This window comes from Vulpes vulpes, chromosome 2 (genome assembly GCF_048418805.1).
Source record: "Vulpes vulpes isolate BD-2025 chromosome 2, VulVul3, whole genome shotgun sequence".
Lineage (NCBI taxonomy): Eukaryota > Metazoa > Chordata > Mammalia > Carnivora > Canidae > Vulpes > Vulpes vulpes.
The window spans coordinates 70,987,444-71,000,687 of record NC_132781.1 but is presented as its reverse complement, the minus strand read 5'-3'; the positions used below and the strand labels follow the sequence as shown (position 1 = coordinate 71,000,687).

Here is a 13,244-nt window from a genome sequence, read left to right as displayed (position 1 = left end):
CCCTTCTATTTCGGTATCACTTTATCTTCATAGGTAAACTACAATTCACAAGTTAATAGTAAAACATATGTCACTGCAAATATTAGGCAATAACTCCAGTAACTGGATAACAATGATGTCAGATCTAGGGAAATAAAACACAGTATTGAGATTAGAAGTAAGGAATTATTCTAAATCCTAACACCAATTCAACTACTTCCCCTCCTTGAATGTTTTACTGGATGTCGAGAAATCAGTAAACTCGAATCCACTTGAATTTATTTCCCCAGTTTGTTTGTCTGCATTGTTTCATCACGACCAGAGTTTACTTAATATTCCCATAAATTAAAACTTCTATAAATTGTCTGGGAATGAGCATACCAACATGCTTCTGTTGATTATAATTCAGGAATCCTCAGGATTATTTTCATACAGTTTGAAATTAATATGTTTATGCTGTTGTCTAAAATTTAAATAAATATTAATAATTGAATAGAGCTAGAGAAGAATTTATATGAGAAGAACTAACTCTCCTTTTGTTTAAGCAAAGGGGCAAATGTCAGTTCAAGTCAATTAACAATTACAAAAGGCCAACTGGGTGTCAGTGAGGACCATAGCACCCGTACCCAAAGCCATCACCTCCTCTCTCAAACCGCATGCCCTTGTGGGCATATGTGTATCCATCCCATAGCATTCTTGTCATTAGCATCATCACCAGCACCTCAGGTGTATGGCCAAGTAGTCACTTGTTCTCTCTACTTCCACCTTCTCCGATTCAGCCACCCTTAACTACAGCAACCCAAGTGAATCTGAATCAGATCATGTCACTCCACCGCTCAGAACCTTCCGGTGACTTCCCATACTAAAGTTCTCACCGTAACTGTAAAGCCCTACATGCTATAGCCCATACCCCCTCTCTGATCGCAGTTCATACCCATTGATCCAGCCGCACTGGTCACCTCACTGTGCCTCAGGCCCTATGGACACTGACTGTAATATCTGAGAGGCTTCCAGCTATTCCCATCTCTCACTCTGCCACTTGTCACCTTAGCAGGCTGTACCTGACACCCTCGCCATCACCCAGCACTTTCTGTCACTTTCTCCTGCTTTATTTATTCTTTTTATCCTTAGCACGCATCTAATGTATTTTTTATTTTTTGTCCTATTTATTATTTCTCCTCCTGAAATGTAAGCTTTATGAGAGCAGAAATTTTTAGTTTTTTCATTTTTATATACATTTATATACATTTCTGTATCCCCAATATGTAGAATAGCAATTTGCACATAGTAAGCTATCAATAATTTTTGGTTGAAGCAAGGAATAAATACAGTATTATCACTGATAATAAAAATGTATTATTCTTTTACTTTGCTAAGCACTTTAAATGCATACTGCCATTTTTTTCTCAAATATATGTTATTGGTTCTGTGTAGTGAAAAAAACTAAGGCACAGAGATATATTACAATCTGTTCAAAGTTGAATCTTTTTTATTTAATTTAATTAGTTAATTAGTTTATTTTTAGAGGGGAGAAGGAGCAATGGCAGAAAGAGTGAGAAAATCTTAATCAGGCTTCACACACTGGATGGAGCTCAACAAGGGGCTCAGTTTCATGACCCTGAGATCATGACCTGAGCCAAAATCAAGAGTCAGATGCTTATTAACCAACTGAGCCTCGAGGCACCCCATAGTCACATCTCTTATAAATGATTCTTTATCTAATTGTGTTATAAGAAGACATGTCTGCTATTAGAATGTTTTACCAACTGGAAGATTCTCATTATTTCACCTTTTAACATTTCCTAAGCTGGAAATGCACCTCACAATTGAAGACATGTCGGAGTTTAATTAGCAGAGATTCAACTTTTCTTTCTAAGTGGCTCAAAAAATAACTGATGATATTGTACATTTGAGAAAATTAGGTATATTAAAATCATCTTGAAGGCAGTACTCTCTGCTTCACCTCTGAATCCTTGATCCCCAGCACAATGCATAGTATAAAACAAACACCAATAAACATACTGAATGAAAAATAGAGTTAGGGTATTTTTCTTCTATTGCCTGTCTTCTTCAGTAGCTTTTTCTATAAAGCTCTTAGAGACGGCTTCATGAGCTCAAGGAACGTGGTAACTATACTCAACATTTTATTCCCAATACAACTCCTGTTACTTAATAAATATGGATAGAGGGACACCTGGGTGGCTCAGTGGTTGAGCTTCTGCCTTCGGCTCAGGTTGTGATTCCGGAGTCCTGGGATCAAGTCCCCACATCAGGCTCCCTCCGGGGAACCTGCTTCTCCCTCTGTCTATGTCTCTGCCCCTCTCTCTGGTCCTCATGAATAAATAAATAAAACCTAAAAAAATTAAAATAAATATCGATAGAATGAATTAATCTTGTAATTTCTAGAGTTGAACTCTCTTATAGGTCAATAATATATGCCATACTTGATACTTAAAAAAAGAAAAGATTTCAAACCTCTCTCAGTTAATATTGATACACATGGGTTTAGGGTCAAACTACATGTATTTAAATGCCGGCTTCACCACTTACCAACCATGTGAAGCTAGGAAATTCACGCAACCTCTCTGTACCTTGCTTATGCATGTAAAGCCTTAGCATACTGCCAAATATGTCATTTATGCTCAAAGAAAGTCAACTATTATCTCACATTATTGTTTGCTGCTTGTTTATTGTCTACTTGGATGCTGAACAATGTATTAAGTTTTGTGGATTCTACAGTTTTCTTAGCCTGTCCTGAATCTTTACTACGAGAATTAGAAATGCCATAAGCAGAAAGAAATTAGCTCTAAGACAATTACTGCCTCCCCTTTTAACAGCAGTGGGCAGGCTGCTCTTTGGGGGATCAAGTTGAGGTTCTCAATGTCCCATCCAGGTTAGCATGCTTAAGAATGAGTCTCTGTAACCATGGCTTGGTTGTTTGTCCATTCTTCTGCTTAGGAACTTTTAACCTTTGAAAAATTACTGAGTCTCTTGGTGCTGCAGTTTCACCATCTGTAAAATGAAGGTAATTAATAGTGCCTCCTTATAGATTTTCTGTCAGAATCAAATGGGCCAATTCCTATCCATATTAAGCCTTAAGTAAATACCCAACAGGTCTGAACTATAGCAATACCAATAAAATTACATGTGAGCAGTGTTTAGGAAAAATTAATTTCCGAATTCATTAAGACCTTCTGCATATGTGTTTCTGTCATTGATCCTGTCTAAAGTCTAACACCACACATGGTCCTAATGGAAAGGGGAGGGAGGTTGATGGACTTAGTTTGAAATCCTGGTTCCATCATTTAACAGTTATGTGAGCCTGAGAGAATTACTTATTTTTTTTGACTTCTTTCATCTCTGAAATGGAGGTAAATACATCCACCCAAAGATTCTTAGGAGCACTAAATTGGAACACATTTAAAACATACAACACAGTTCCTGGCATGATAGGGCTAAATATGTAGCAGATAATTTTATTTTATTTTTTTTTCTTTTTTTGGGGGGGCCCCTGGGTGTCTCTAGCAGATAATTTTAATAAGATGTCCTCAAATCCCCTATTTAGCTTATTATTTTATATAATAAGGTCATTACAAATTCATGTTTGATTAGTATAGATTATTTCCTCTTTTTGCAATAAGAATGATATGGGTAAATCATAAAATATAAATGGATTAAATTATAAAAATAAATATGCCTTCCCATGGCTAATGATTTGTGGAATTTCACTATCTTAAGAGGCCATTAAGCCAAATATTATGAATGAATTCTGAAAGGAATCACATAATTTCCTGATAGGTAAAATTAATGTTTCTTTTTTAAAGGTAAGTATAATCAAATCTGCTGCCACCAGCTTATATCCATGGGGATAAAGCAAAATTTCTCTCTTCTACCCAGAGCACTGTGCAAGTACCAAAAGCCACTTGTAGTGTTGCTATGGTTTTAGGTTTCTTATTTCCTCTATCAAGCCCTTGGGAAGATTTCTTCAATAACTGACCTTGGATTTAAATAAATACATGGAGGGAGGGGAGAAAGAAACATTTCTGTAGTCAGCCTAAATACTATATGTTGGAGTGAAGTCAACACAGAAGATTAGTAAAGGGAAAACCATCAGGGGAGACGCGTATTTTAGAGAAGAAAAAAAATGAATCAAGAAGAAAGTTCATGCACTTTATGAGTAGAAGGTTAACATTTCTTCTATTGTGAAGTTTTATATTCTTTTTAAAATTTTACAGTTTTTTTGTAGGATGCCTGTAATAGTCTGCTAAGGCTGTCATGACAAAATACCACAGGCTAGGTAACTTAAACAACAGAAATCATTTCCTCCCAGTTTGGGCAACTAAAAGTCCACAAAACCAAGGTTCTGGTCTGGTTGGTTCCTCTTGAGGTCTCACACCTTGCCTTAGAAATGGCCACCTTCTCATTATGTCCTCATATGGCCTTTATTTTATGAGCATGCATCCCTACTATTTCTTCCTTTTCTTTTCTTTTCTTTTTTTTTTTTTTTTTTTTTTGTATGTCTTCCTTTTCATTTAAGGATAACAGTTCTATTGGATCAGGGCCCCACCCTTACAATCTCATTGAACCTTAATTACCTTTTTTAAAATCTCCATTGCCAAGTCGAGTTATAAGTGGGGTAGGGCTTCAACATAAGGCCTTGGGGGAAAACAATTAACAATGTCCATCCCCAAAAATATGTTTTGTGATCAAGAATAGTAATGTCTTATTAGAATCATTGTACTTCACACCCTTCTTAAAGCATGTGGAAGACTCAGTTGTAGAATGCACGAGATAATTCAGAATGTCATTTTTGATAGCTTATTATAGAAACATGGAATATGGAATTGGGGGACACTGATTTACTTTCTGTAGGTAAGATTATGATTCACTTACCATCTGAGCCTATATTTTTTCATTTGTAAAATTAGAAATTTGTAGTTACAATTACTACATGCCGTGAATTCAATGAGATAATAAAGACATTGAAAAATGTAAAGCACTATACCAATGTTGATTATTTTCACTGTTTTCCATTAGTATACTCCACAGACTATAACCTATAGTGATATTCAAATAATATTTATTCTTTTCAAGGCAGATTGAAGGAAAAATAAATTAAACAAAGTAAGCCAAAATATAAAAATGAAAGAAGCCATGGGCAATATATTTCAGGGGACAGGAGAATTAAAATTTTCTACATAAGGAGTTTGTTTAGTTACTCTTATGAAAATATAAGCACAGTGAGCACAGTAACAATGACAAAATAGTGAGGAGAATTATATAATTTTGATAAAGTGTTATATGTAAATAGGCACCTCTCTGCAACACAATTCCAAAGAAATAAGTTCTATATTAATCCTTAATATTAATATGTCCATATTTAAACTAAGTCCTTGCAGTGTATTAGATAACAATTCAAACTTTAAAAAATTCCCTTATCAGTATACTTCATTGCTTCACAAGAGTATATTCAGTTTAAATATGGATGTCCTGAAAGAGCATTATTTGGAGGAAGAGGAGACTGTTCTTCCTGCGTCTTTTTGTGTTATCTGGTAGTTTTCTTAATGATAGCATAAAATGCACTTATAAAATAATATTTTTAGCCTATCAACTACAAGGACTCTTAACAACTCCATCTACTATATTTATCATTTTTCCTTTTTTTATGATATTTCACAACTGAACCCTCTCTTGCTTCCTTGACCTACCCCTGATGTTCTTCTATCTTGACTGAGAGCTAATTTACTGTAGGTCAGACACAAGGCTAAAAACTGAGGAAATAGTCTTGAACAAAACACATTAGTATGTAACCTCGTCTTGGTAACTTTGAAAAGGTTCCTTGGTGGAGATGGCATCCAAGCAATCCCCAAAGGCTAAACAGAAATTAGCCAGGTGGAAATAGGATCAGGAATGCTGCAGCATGTGCAAAAACCCTGAGGCAGAAAGAACAGGGTACAGTTGGGAAATTACTGGTAATTTTGTATGGCTTAATGGTAGAGCTGAAAGATGAAGAAGCATTACAAATGAGCTAGAGAAATAAACTCATAAAGGGCTTTAGGCACAAAGAAAAGGAGTCCAGTCTTTGTTTAGAGGGCAGACAGAAATGATTTAAGGGATTTTAATCTGGAGAGTAACATATTCCAATTTATACCCTACAAGATGCCTCTGGCAAAAGGTAGAGAATTGTTTCAATAGGATAATTTTAGAGAAAAATAATGAGCATTGATTTCCATTGTGTGGTGGTATTGTTAAAGACATTTTGGTGTGGTACTATAGTCTTTAAAAATCTGAAATCTGGGCCATTATAGAGCACAAAGAAAAATATATTAAATCTGTGCTAAAAGACGAATCTATTCAAAATTAGCAAGGCCAGAGGCACAGCAAACAAGCATCTTGTGATAGTGTATCGTTGTTCCTTGTGTATGATTTGTGTGATTGAGACAATAGACCGGTCAATCTTCTCACTGCATGTGGGATTATGCAGTTTTATCAGAGTAAAAATGTTTGCAAAACAAATCTCTTCCATCCCAGAGCATTGTATGCTAACTAAAATATCTAAATGAAGGAAAGTGCATTCATTTAGAAAGCATTCTTCAGTATCTATATAATTCTGAAGAAACTACAAATGAGAGATGGCATTATTTAAATTGAAGGAGACAGAGAAAATGCTTGGAGTTAGTTTTTAACTATTGCCTTACTAAAAAGGCGCTTGTATCCCAGCAACGACAACACTGACATTTGTTTTTAAGGCTAATACTTACTATTAATAAGAACAAGAGTATTCAATTTTAATATTAATTTATTTTAATTAATTTAATATTAAGTACTATTCACTGTCAAGTTATTAATAGTTCTTTTTAAAAAATATTTTATTTACTTATTTGATAGAGAAACAGTGAATGCACAAGCATGGGGAGCTTTACAGGGAGAAGCAGGCTACCCAGTGATCAGGGAGCCTGATACGGGGCTTGATCCCAGGACCCTGGGATCATGACCTGAGCCAAAGGCAATCACTCAACTGACTGAGCAACCCAGGCACCCCTATTATTAGTTCTTAATTGTATTTTTTTCTTTTTGAGACATTTCAAGAAATTTAAATGCAACTGATATATGTATTAGAATCATTTCTACTGTTTGTAATTGAATTTCACTCATGTTGCTAAATTTTATATTTGTGGTAAACAATTAGTGTCAATTTTAGTTTATGAATTCTGAATTTTGATTTTGCAAAAATCGATAGTAAAATCTCAATATTGCCATTTTGTTCTGGTATTGCTTTCACTGGCAAAAAGCTTAGAAGGTCTGTCGTACTCATCTACTGATGAGTGGGGGAGTGTGGCTAGTGACGATTGAGAACAGAGAAAAATAGAGAAATGAAAATCAATGAGACTCAGCAGTTTGGGAGATGAGATATAAATGGAGGAAGGGGAAAAACGATCCTCTTTCTGCTTTCATGAACTTTGCATCAATGATGTTATGAACATCGCATTCCCATAGAGGGAGACTCCAAGAGGAAGGAGAAAAGCTTAGAAGAGAGGAAGAGGAAACAGAACAAGCAAGGAGACAGCTAGAAAAATAGCATCACTTCAGAACATGCTACAGTTTCAGTGATTAAATGTTCAGAAAATCCATACTCCCTTCCTACCGCCGTCTCTATCTTGTTATACATACCAAACACCCGGTGATGGATGTGGTACCTCTTCTGGGGCAGCAGAGTCAGGTCGATGACACGTTAAAGAAAGCAGACAGTGAATGACAAACAGCTGGAGGCTCAACACAGGACTCCGAGTTCCATAAACCCAAGCTACTTTGAATCTGGCTAGAATCAGTGCCCCTGGGTTTATTGCCAGTAAATGAGGTTAAGGGTAGTTTCTAACCTTACAATTAGGAATGCAGTGTATGTATGTATGTGGAGGCCTGGCATGCTCTTGCCTTCTTAGGATGGAAATCTATATTTTCCCAGAAAGATGATCTTCTGCAGTGATTATTTCCATAGTATTAATAGAACATTCCTTTGGATATGTTCTAGGCTTAATAACCTGTTCATATCTGATCAAGGAACCTCACCAGTTGCATTTGGAATTTGGAATACATTTCCCCATTTCCCCATTTTAAGGAATCCGGTTAGAAAATAATTTATGAGACAACTAATTGGAAACTACTTTTACTTTACATTAGTAAATGTCAAGTCTTGGAGGTTTTAAGATGGGTTAGTTCTCAATCTTCAAGCTACTGTACTCAGAATTGTTCTTTACCTTTTAGCTCGAGAACACTTTAAATTTTGATGCCCTTTTTTTTTCCTGATCCATCTCCCATAATTACTTCATCTTTAGAAACTCATGTTATATTCAATGTGAAAAGACTATCATATATAGCTCTCTCCTATATAAGTTTGAAAATTCTGAGGTGAGGGCTTGAAGTATTAATCCTCTAAATGTTAAAAAGGCCTGAAGGATTAAGAAACACTGAAGAGTTGGGTTGTGCTGCAGTTTTCTTCTCTGTGATTTGAGTTGAGTGAAACCATGGATAAGCCAATGTTTGGCGTTGGTCAGACGTCTGTCATGGTCCTGAAGCGACGCTCAGACACCTCATGGTACTGGCTTATGTATTTCATGTTTAAGGCTCTTTGAATTGTCAGATAGAAATGGTTCCTAAGGTACTAGGACATCTTGAGGTGATGAACAAGCAATGTAGGTGTTTTCTTTTGAATTTTATTTCAGAAATCTCTACCACAGGACCTCTTGGCATGGGAAGCACCACCACCAGTACCACTCTGCGGACCACAACTTGGAGCCCTGGGAGGACCACCACCCCATCCATGTCAGGAAGAAGAAACCGGAGTACCAGCACCCCATCTCCAGCTGTGGAGGTGCTTGATGACATTACCACACACCTGCCATCAGCATCCTCCCAAATCCCAGCTCTGGAAGAGAGCTGTGAAGCTGTGGAAGCCCGAGAAATCATGTGGTTCAAGACCCGTCAAGGACAGATGGCCAAGCAGCCATGCCCTGCAGGAACGATAGGTAAGTCTGTTCTACTGACTAAGTGAAAGATCTTTTGTTACTTTAGCTTGCCTTTTTTTTTTTTTTCCAATTTTTTTTTGCAATTTTTTTTTTTGCAATTTTTTCTTTAGTTTTCTGTTTGTTACTACATATTTTTGCAATTTGACTTTGACTGAATTCTGGACTCAGCCCAATTACAATTTAAAGCAACATATTTTCAGAGTTTCTGAAGAAGTCACCAGTGAGGATTTGGTGTGTATACACATGAGGTCATTGGTTTTTGCCCACAGTGTGAGGGCTGTGAGTGAACTTACTGTGAGGCTGTGGGTGTCCTGGCTACTCCAGAAGGCCCTTCTGTGCAGCAGCCCCGAGTGAATCACCGGGTTGCTGGGAACTAGTTCTCATGCTTGTCACCAACTGTCAAATGTCTCTAGCAGAAAACAAGGTGGAGGACTTCTCCCTTAGAAGTCATCATCTCTTAGAAGATGATCATGGAAACTACTTAAAACTTAACAGAAGAGGAAGTTTGACTATGCTTTTGACAAGTCATTGTAGCTGTCCTTCGATAGCCAAAGGCTCTTCACAAAGGCAGGAGCCAGCCTTCCATTACTGAACATCCAGTAGAGAGAGCGAGATCCATCTTTTTCCCCTAGGAGGTAGTTCAAAGCTGAATAGTTCTTCCGTCTTCCCTGCCCTTTTTTTTTTTTTATTTTTTATTTTTATTTTTATTTTTTTTTACTGATGTGATTAAAAATATCCCCAAGTGGTGACCATATTATTATTTACAATTTTTATGCCAGAAATAGCCTGGTTTTCTTATTTCCTACATTGATCTTCATAAAACTAATATGTGATCTGCTGAATAATATTTGCCTTATTCCATATAATATGTAATATGTAAATAGAGCAAAGGTACAATAGATGTCACGATACAAGCAATATAGGCTCTGTCTTTGGGTGTTGTCAATTTGGTTACTTTATTTTTTTTTAATTTTTTAATTTTATTTTTAATTAAAAAAATTTTTTTTTCAATTTGGTTACTTTAAACAGGTTTATCTTAGCACAGTTCCAATGTGGATATATCATTCTGAATCCTGTAGTATGTGAAGTGGGAGAAGGACCAAAAAGAATATTGGCTTTTATAAAAGTGCACATGTAATTTCTTTTTCGGCAAAGTCTTTTAAAAAATATTCTGAAATCCTTCTTCCCTTTATGAAAGGATGCAATGTTTAGTTCTAAAGTTTTCTGTGGTACTGAAGTCAGTTTGATTCCAACAGTTTGAAACCTTGTCTCTAAGCATTTCGTTGTGGGCCTCAGCTCTTACATTTCTAAAAGAAAAATAATAATACCCCCCCATCAGATGTTTGTTGTGAAGGTGAGTGAAATACTTTATTTGAAAGCAGTTTTAGAACTACAGAGCACTACAGAAATATGTCATTATTGTTCTGTGAAAATTGAGAGAGAGCTTCAAAGGAAACCAAACCTTCTAGAGCCCTCCCAGGTGAATGTCCCTGCGCTACAATCTTATTTTTAACCTTTTCTCTGTCCCTTCTGCTGTACTCTGTCCAGACCCACACAGACCCACATTCAAGGCTGTCCCTTGAATTATTGTCATAGCTTCCCCCAAACCTTCACATCTCCCCACCCAGATTCGTCCTCCATGCTGCTGCCACAGTTGTCTTTCTAAAACCTTAATCAGCTCATTTCTCCCCTCTGCTTAATGTTCATTGATTTTCCAGCACCCACAGGTGGCAGACAAGGGAGTTTATGATCTGACTTTGCCTGCCTTTCTGAGTCCATTAAACACAACTCTCCTCTACAGTAGACCTCAATTTAAAACATTTGAAGTTTCCCAAGGACAACTTATTTTTGCTGCACCTGGAATGCCCTTTCCTACCTTGTTTTCCCGAAAAACCTGCACACTGATACCTTTAAGACTCAACTGCTACCTTGCCTCTGAAAAAACTCACACATTAAGCCCCGTGGGGGCAGGTACCACATCGATCTAATTTAGGAAATTGTTCTCTGAACCTGGTATAGGTGCCAGCAAGTGCTTTCAAAATATTGAATGTTTTTATTTGTTCTGCTGCATTTCTCCAATGTCAGTTATTTGCCAGGCACTGCGTGCGGTGTTTTAACAAACATTCTCTTAGTTTAATGATGTCAGTTTTGCCTTTGTTCATATTTAAACATAACATGGATATAAAGTCTTTGTAAGCAAGATGGTTTGAATATTTAAAGCAGACTTATTTTTCTCATTGTTTTAGGAGTATCAACTTATCTCTGCCTGGCTCCTGATGGAATCTGGGATCCCCAAGGACCGGATCTTAGCAACTGTTCTTCTCCTTGGGTCAACCATATAACACAAAAGGTAAATCACATGACTGACAAGGAAGGTTTTCCCAAACCGAGATCCTCTGTTATTGATTATAACTGTTGCAAACAAAGTAGTTAAGATCTTTTAATTAACATGGAAATATTCTCCCTTTTTAACTTCATTTAAGATTTAATGACAACCTTTGATACGCTATGTGCTAATCTAGAATTTTGTTGTTCTTAAAGGACAAATCTGTGAACTTCCTCTAAGCCAGGCAGTATTGCTTATAATAATTTTATTATGAATAAAATTTTTATAATATTGTGAACTACAGATATAAAAGTCCAAGAGGCATTATAAATCAAGCAGGCAAAAGCTTCTAGCATACACACATATGTATTTTCCCATGGAAATAATGATCACCAAAACGTCTACCTTTGGAATCTTAAGCTATTTGATAAATGTTCTGTAACCTAATCATTTATCAGTGTTAAAAGTATACATATGTGGACAGAATCTTGCAGACTCAAATTTTCAGGGCTTATTTGGTTGCAATATGTTGAACATTTTTATTATTAATGCACTGTGGGGCTTTGAATTGATTTCATTACAAACAGAGACCAGATGTGCATTTATGCCAAAAGGGCTATGGGATGAATCCTTATTATAGCAATTTGTGTGGATTTATGCACTCCTAAAATGAAGAGTCCTTCTATGGCACATTAGCTATGCTGAGGAATTTCTGAAAGAGATTTTTTTCCCCGAGAAATATTACAAATGATGGCCTTACTAAAAGCCTGTCTGTGCCATTTGCTCTTTTCTCTATTTGTTTTTAACCAGGCTGATCCTCAATAATATACTGTATAATAATCCATAAATATCTACCCAGTAGATCATTTAGCAGATGAGCCATAACTATCTATTTACCCTAAATCATGGAAGAACAGTGGTTATATTGACTCTAGTTACCCTCTTACATATGCATCTCCATACTTGTTGCTATTCATAATGATGCTTCTCCAATTTCAGCACTGTTCCTGCCACAGTTTTTATGTCCTTTGATTTTATTACAATGTAGCTCAGACCCTAGGGCAAATAACTCTTGCTGGATGTGATCAGATTAAGAGATCAGTAGCATATCTCCTTACATTAGCAACTTTTAAAAAATACTCCCTACATACTTAGCCCAGGGGGTAATATTAATTCGGTAATAATTCACCTAGAAGGCTGACTGTTTTCATGATAATTCCTGAATATAGTTAGACTGTTTCATTGCAGGAATTACTGGGTGACTTTAACTGATAATGAGACTTAATTCTTTTCTTTCCTCTGCAGACCTCCTAATCTTATGACAAAAGAGATAATTCTTTGCAAAGATCAGACAGCTGTTGCCCATTTGATTTATAGATGGGTGGTGATTTTTTTTAATATAACAAATATGTTCCATTATTCCAGAGCATTTCTGCTTAATCCTGTAGAGTCTGTAAAAATATATAATATTATAATTATATTAAGATTATAGCATTTAGGCAGTTGGAGTTTATAATAATGCCTTAGCTTCATAACTTGTAAGTTTATAAAATCTTCAAAAGTTTAACAGGAGGCTTTGGAGCCCTCCGAATCAGATTATATAACTAGGCCAAGGTCAGTGTTGGAGCTAGGGTTTTAGGGGGATCTACCTTTATCCAGGCATCATACATAGCCATGACACTGGTTAAACTGTGCCCAGATTTTGACTGCCTTTATATCATACCTACTTCCCTAGGCCCTCTTTACTTTTGTCCTCCCTTTTACCTGGTGTATCCCTCATACCTCCAAATATTTATGCTCTTTTTTCTTTAAGATTTTTGTTTATTTATTCACAAAAGACACAGAGACAAAGACCCAGGGAGAAGCAGGCTCCAGCAGGGAGCCCGATGTGGGACTCGATCCCTGGACTCCAGGAT

The 13,244-nt window shown here is 36.4% G+C and overlaps 1 protein-coding gene across 49 annotated transcripts in view; it reads left to right on the top strand.

Moving 5' to 3' along the window:
- ADGRL3 (adhesion G protein-coupled receptor L3) overlaps nt 1-13,244 on the top strand; it is an 808,546-nt gene that overhangs the window by 646,985 nt on the left and 148,317 nt on the right. For 36 of the 49 annotated variants that reach the window (XM_072748906.1, XM_072748904.1, XM_072748902.1 and 33 more), the window contains 2 exons: nt 8,700-9,002; nt 11,249-11,352. In XM_072748906.1, coding sequence (XP_072605007.1) covers nt 8,700-9,002; nt 11,249-11,352 — 407 coding nt within the window. The remainder of the gene's footprint in view (nt 1-8,699; nt 9,003-11,248; nt 11,353-13,244) is intronic. The other 13 variants (XM_072748899.1, XM_072748903.1, XM_072748898.1 and 10 more) reach the window with 1 other exon arrangement.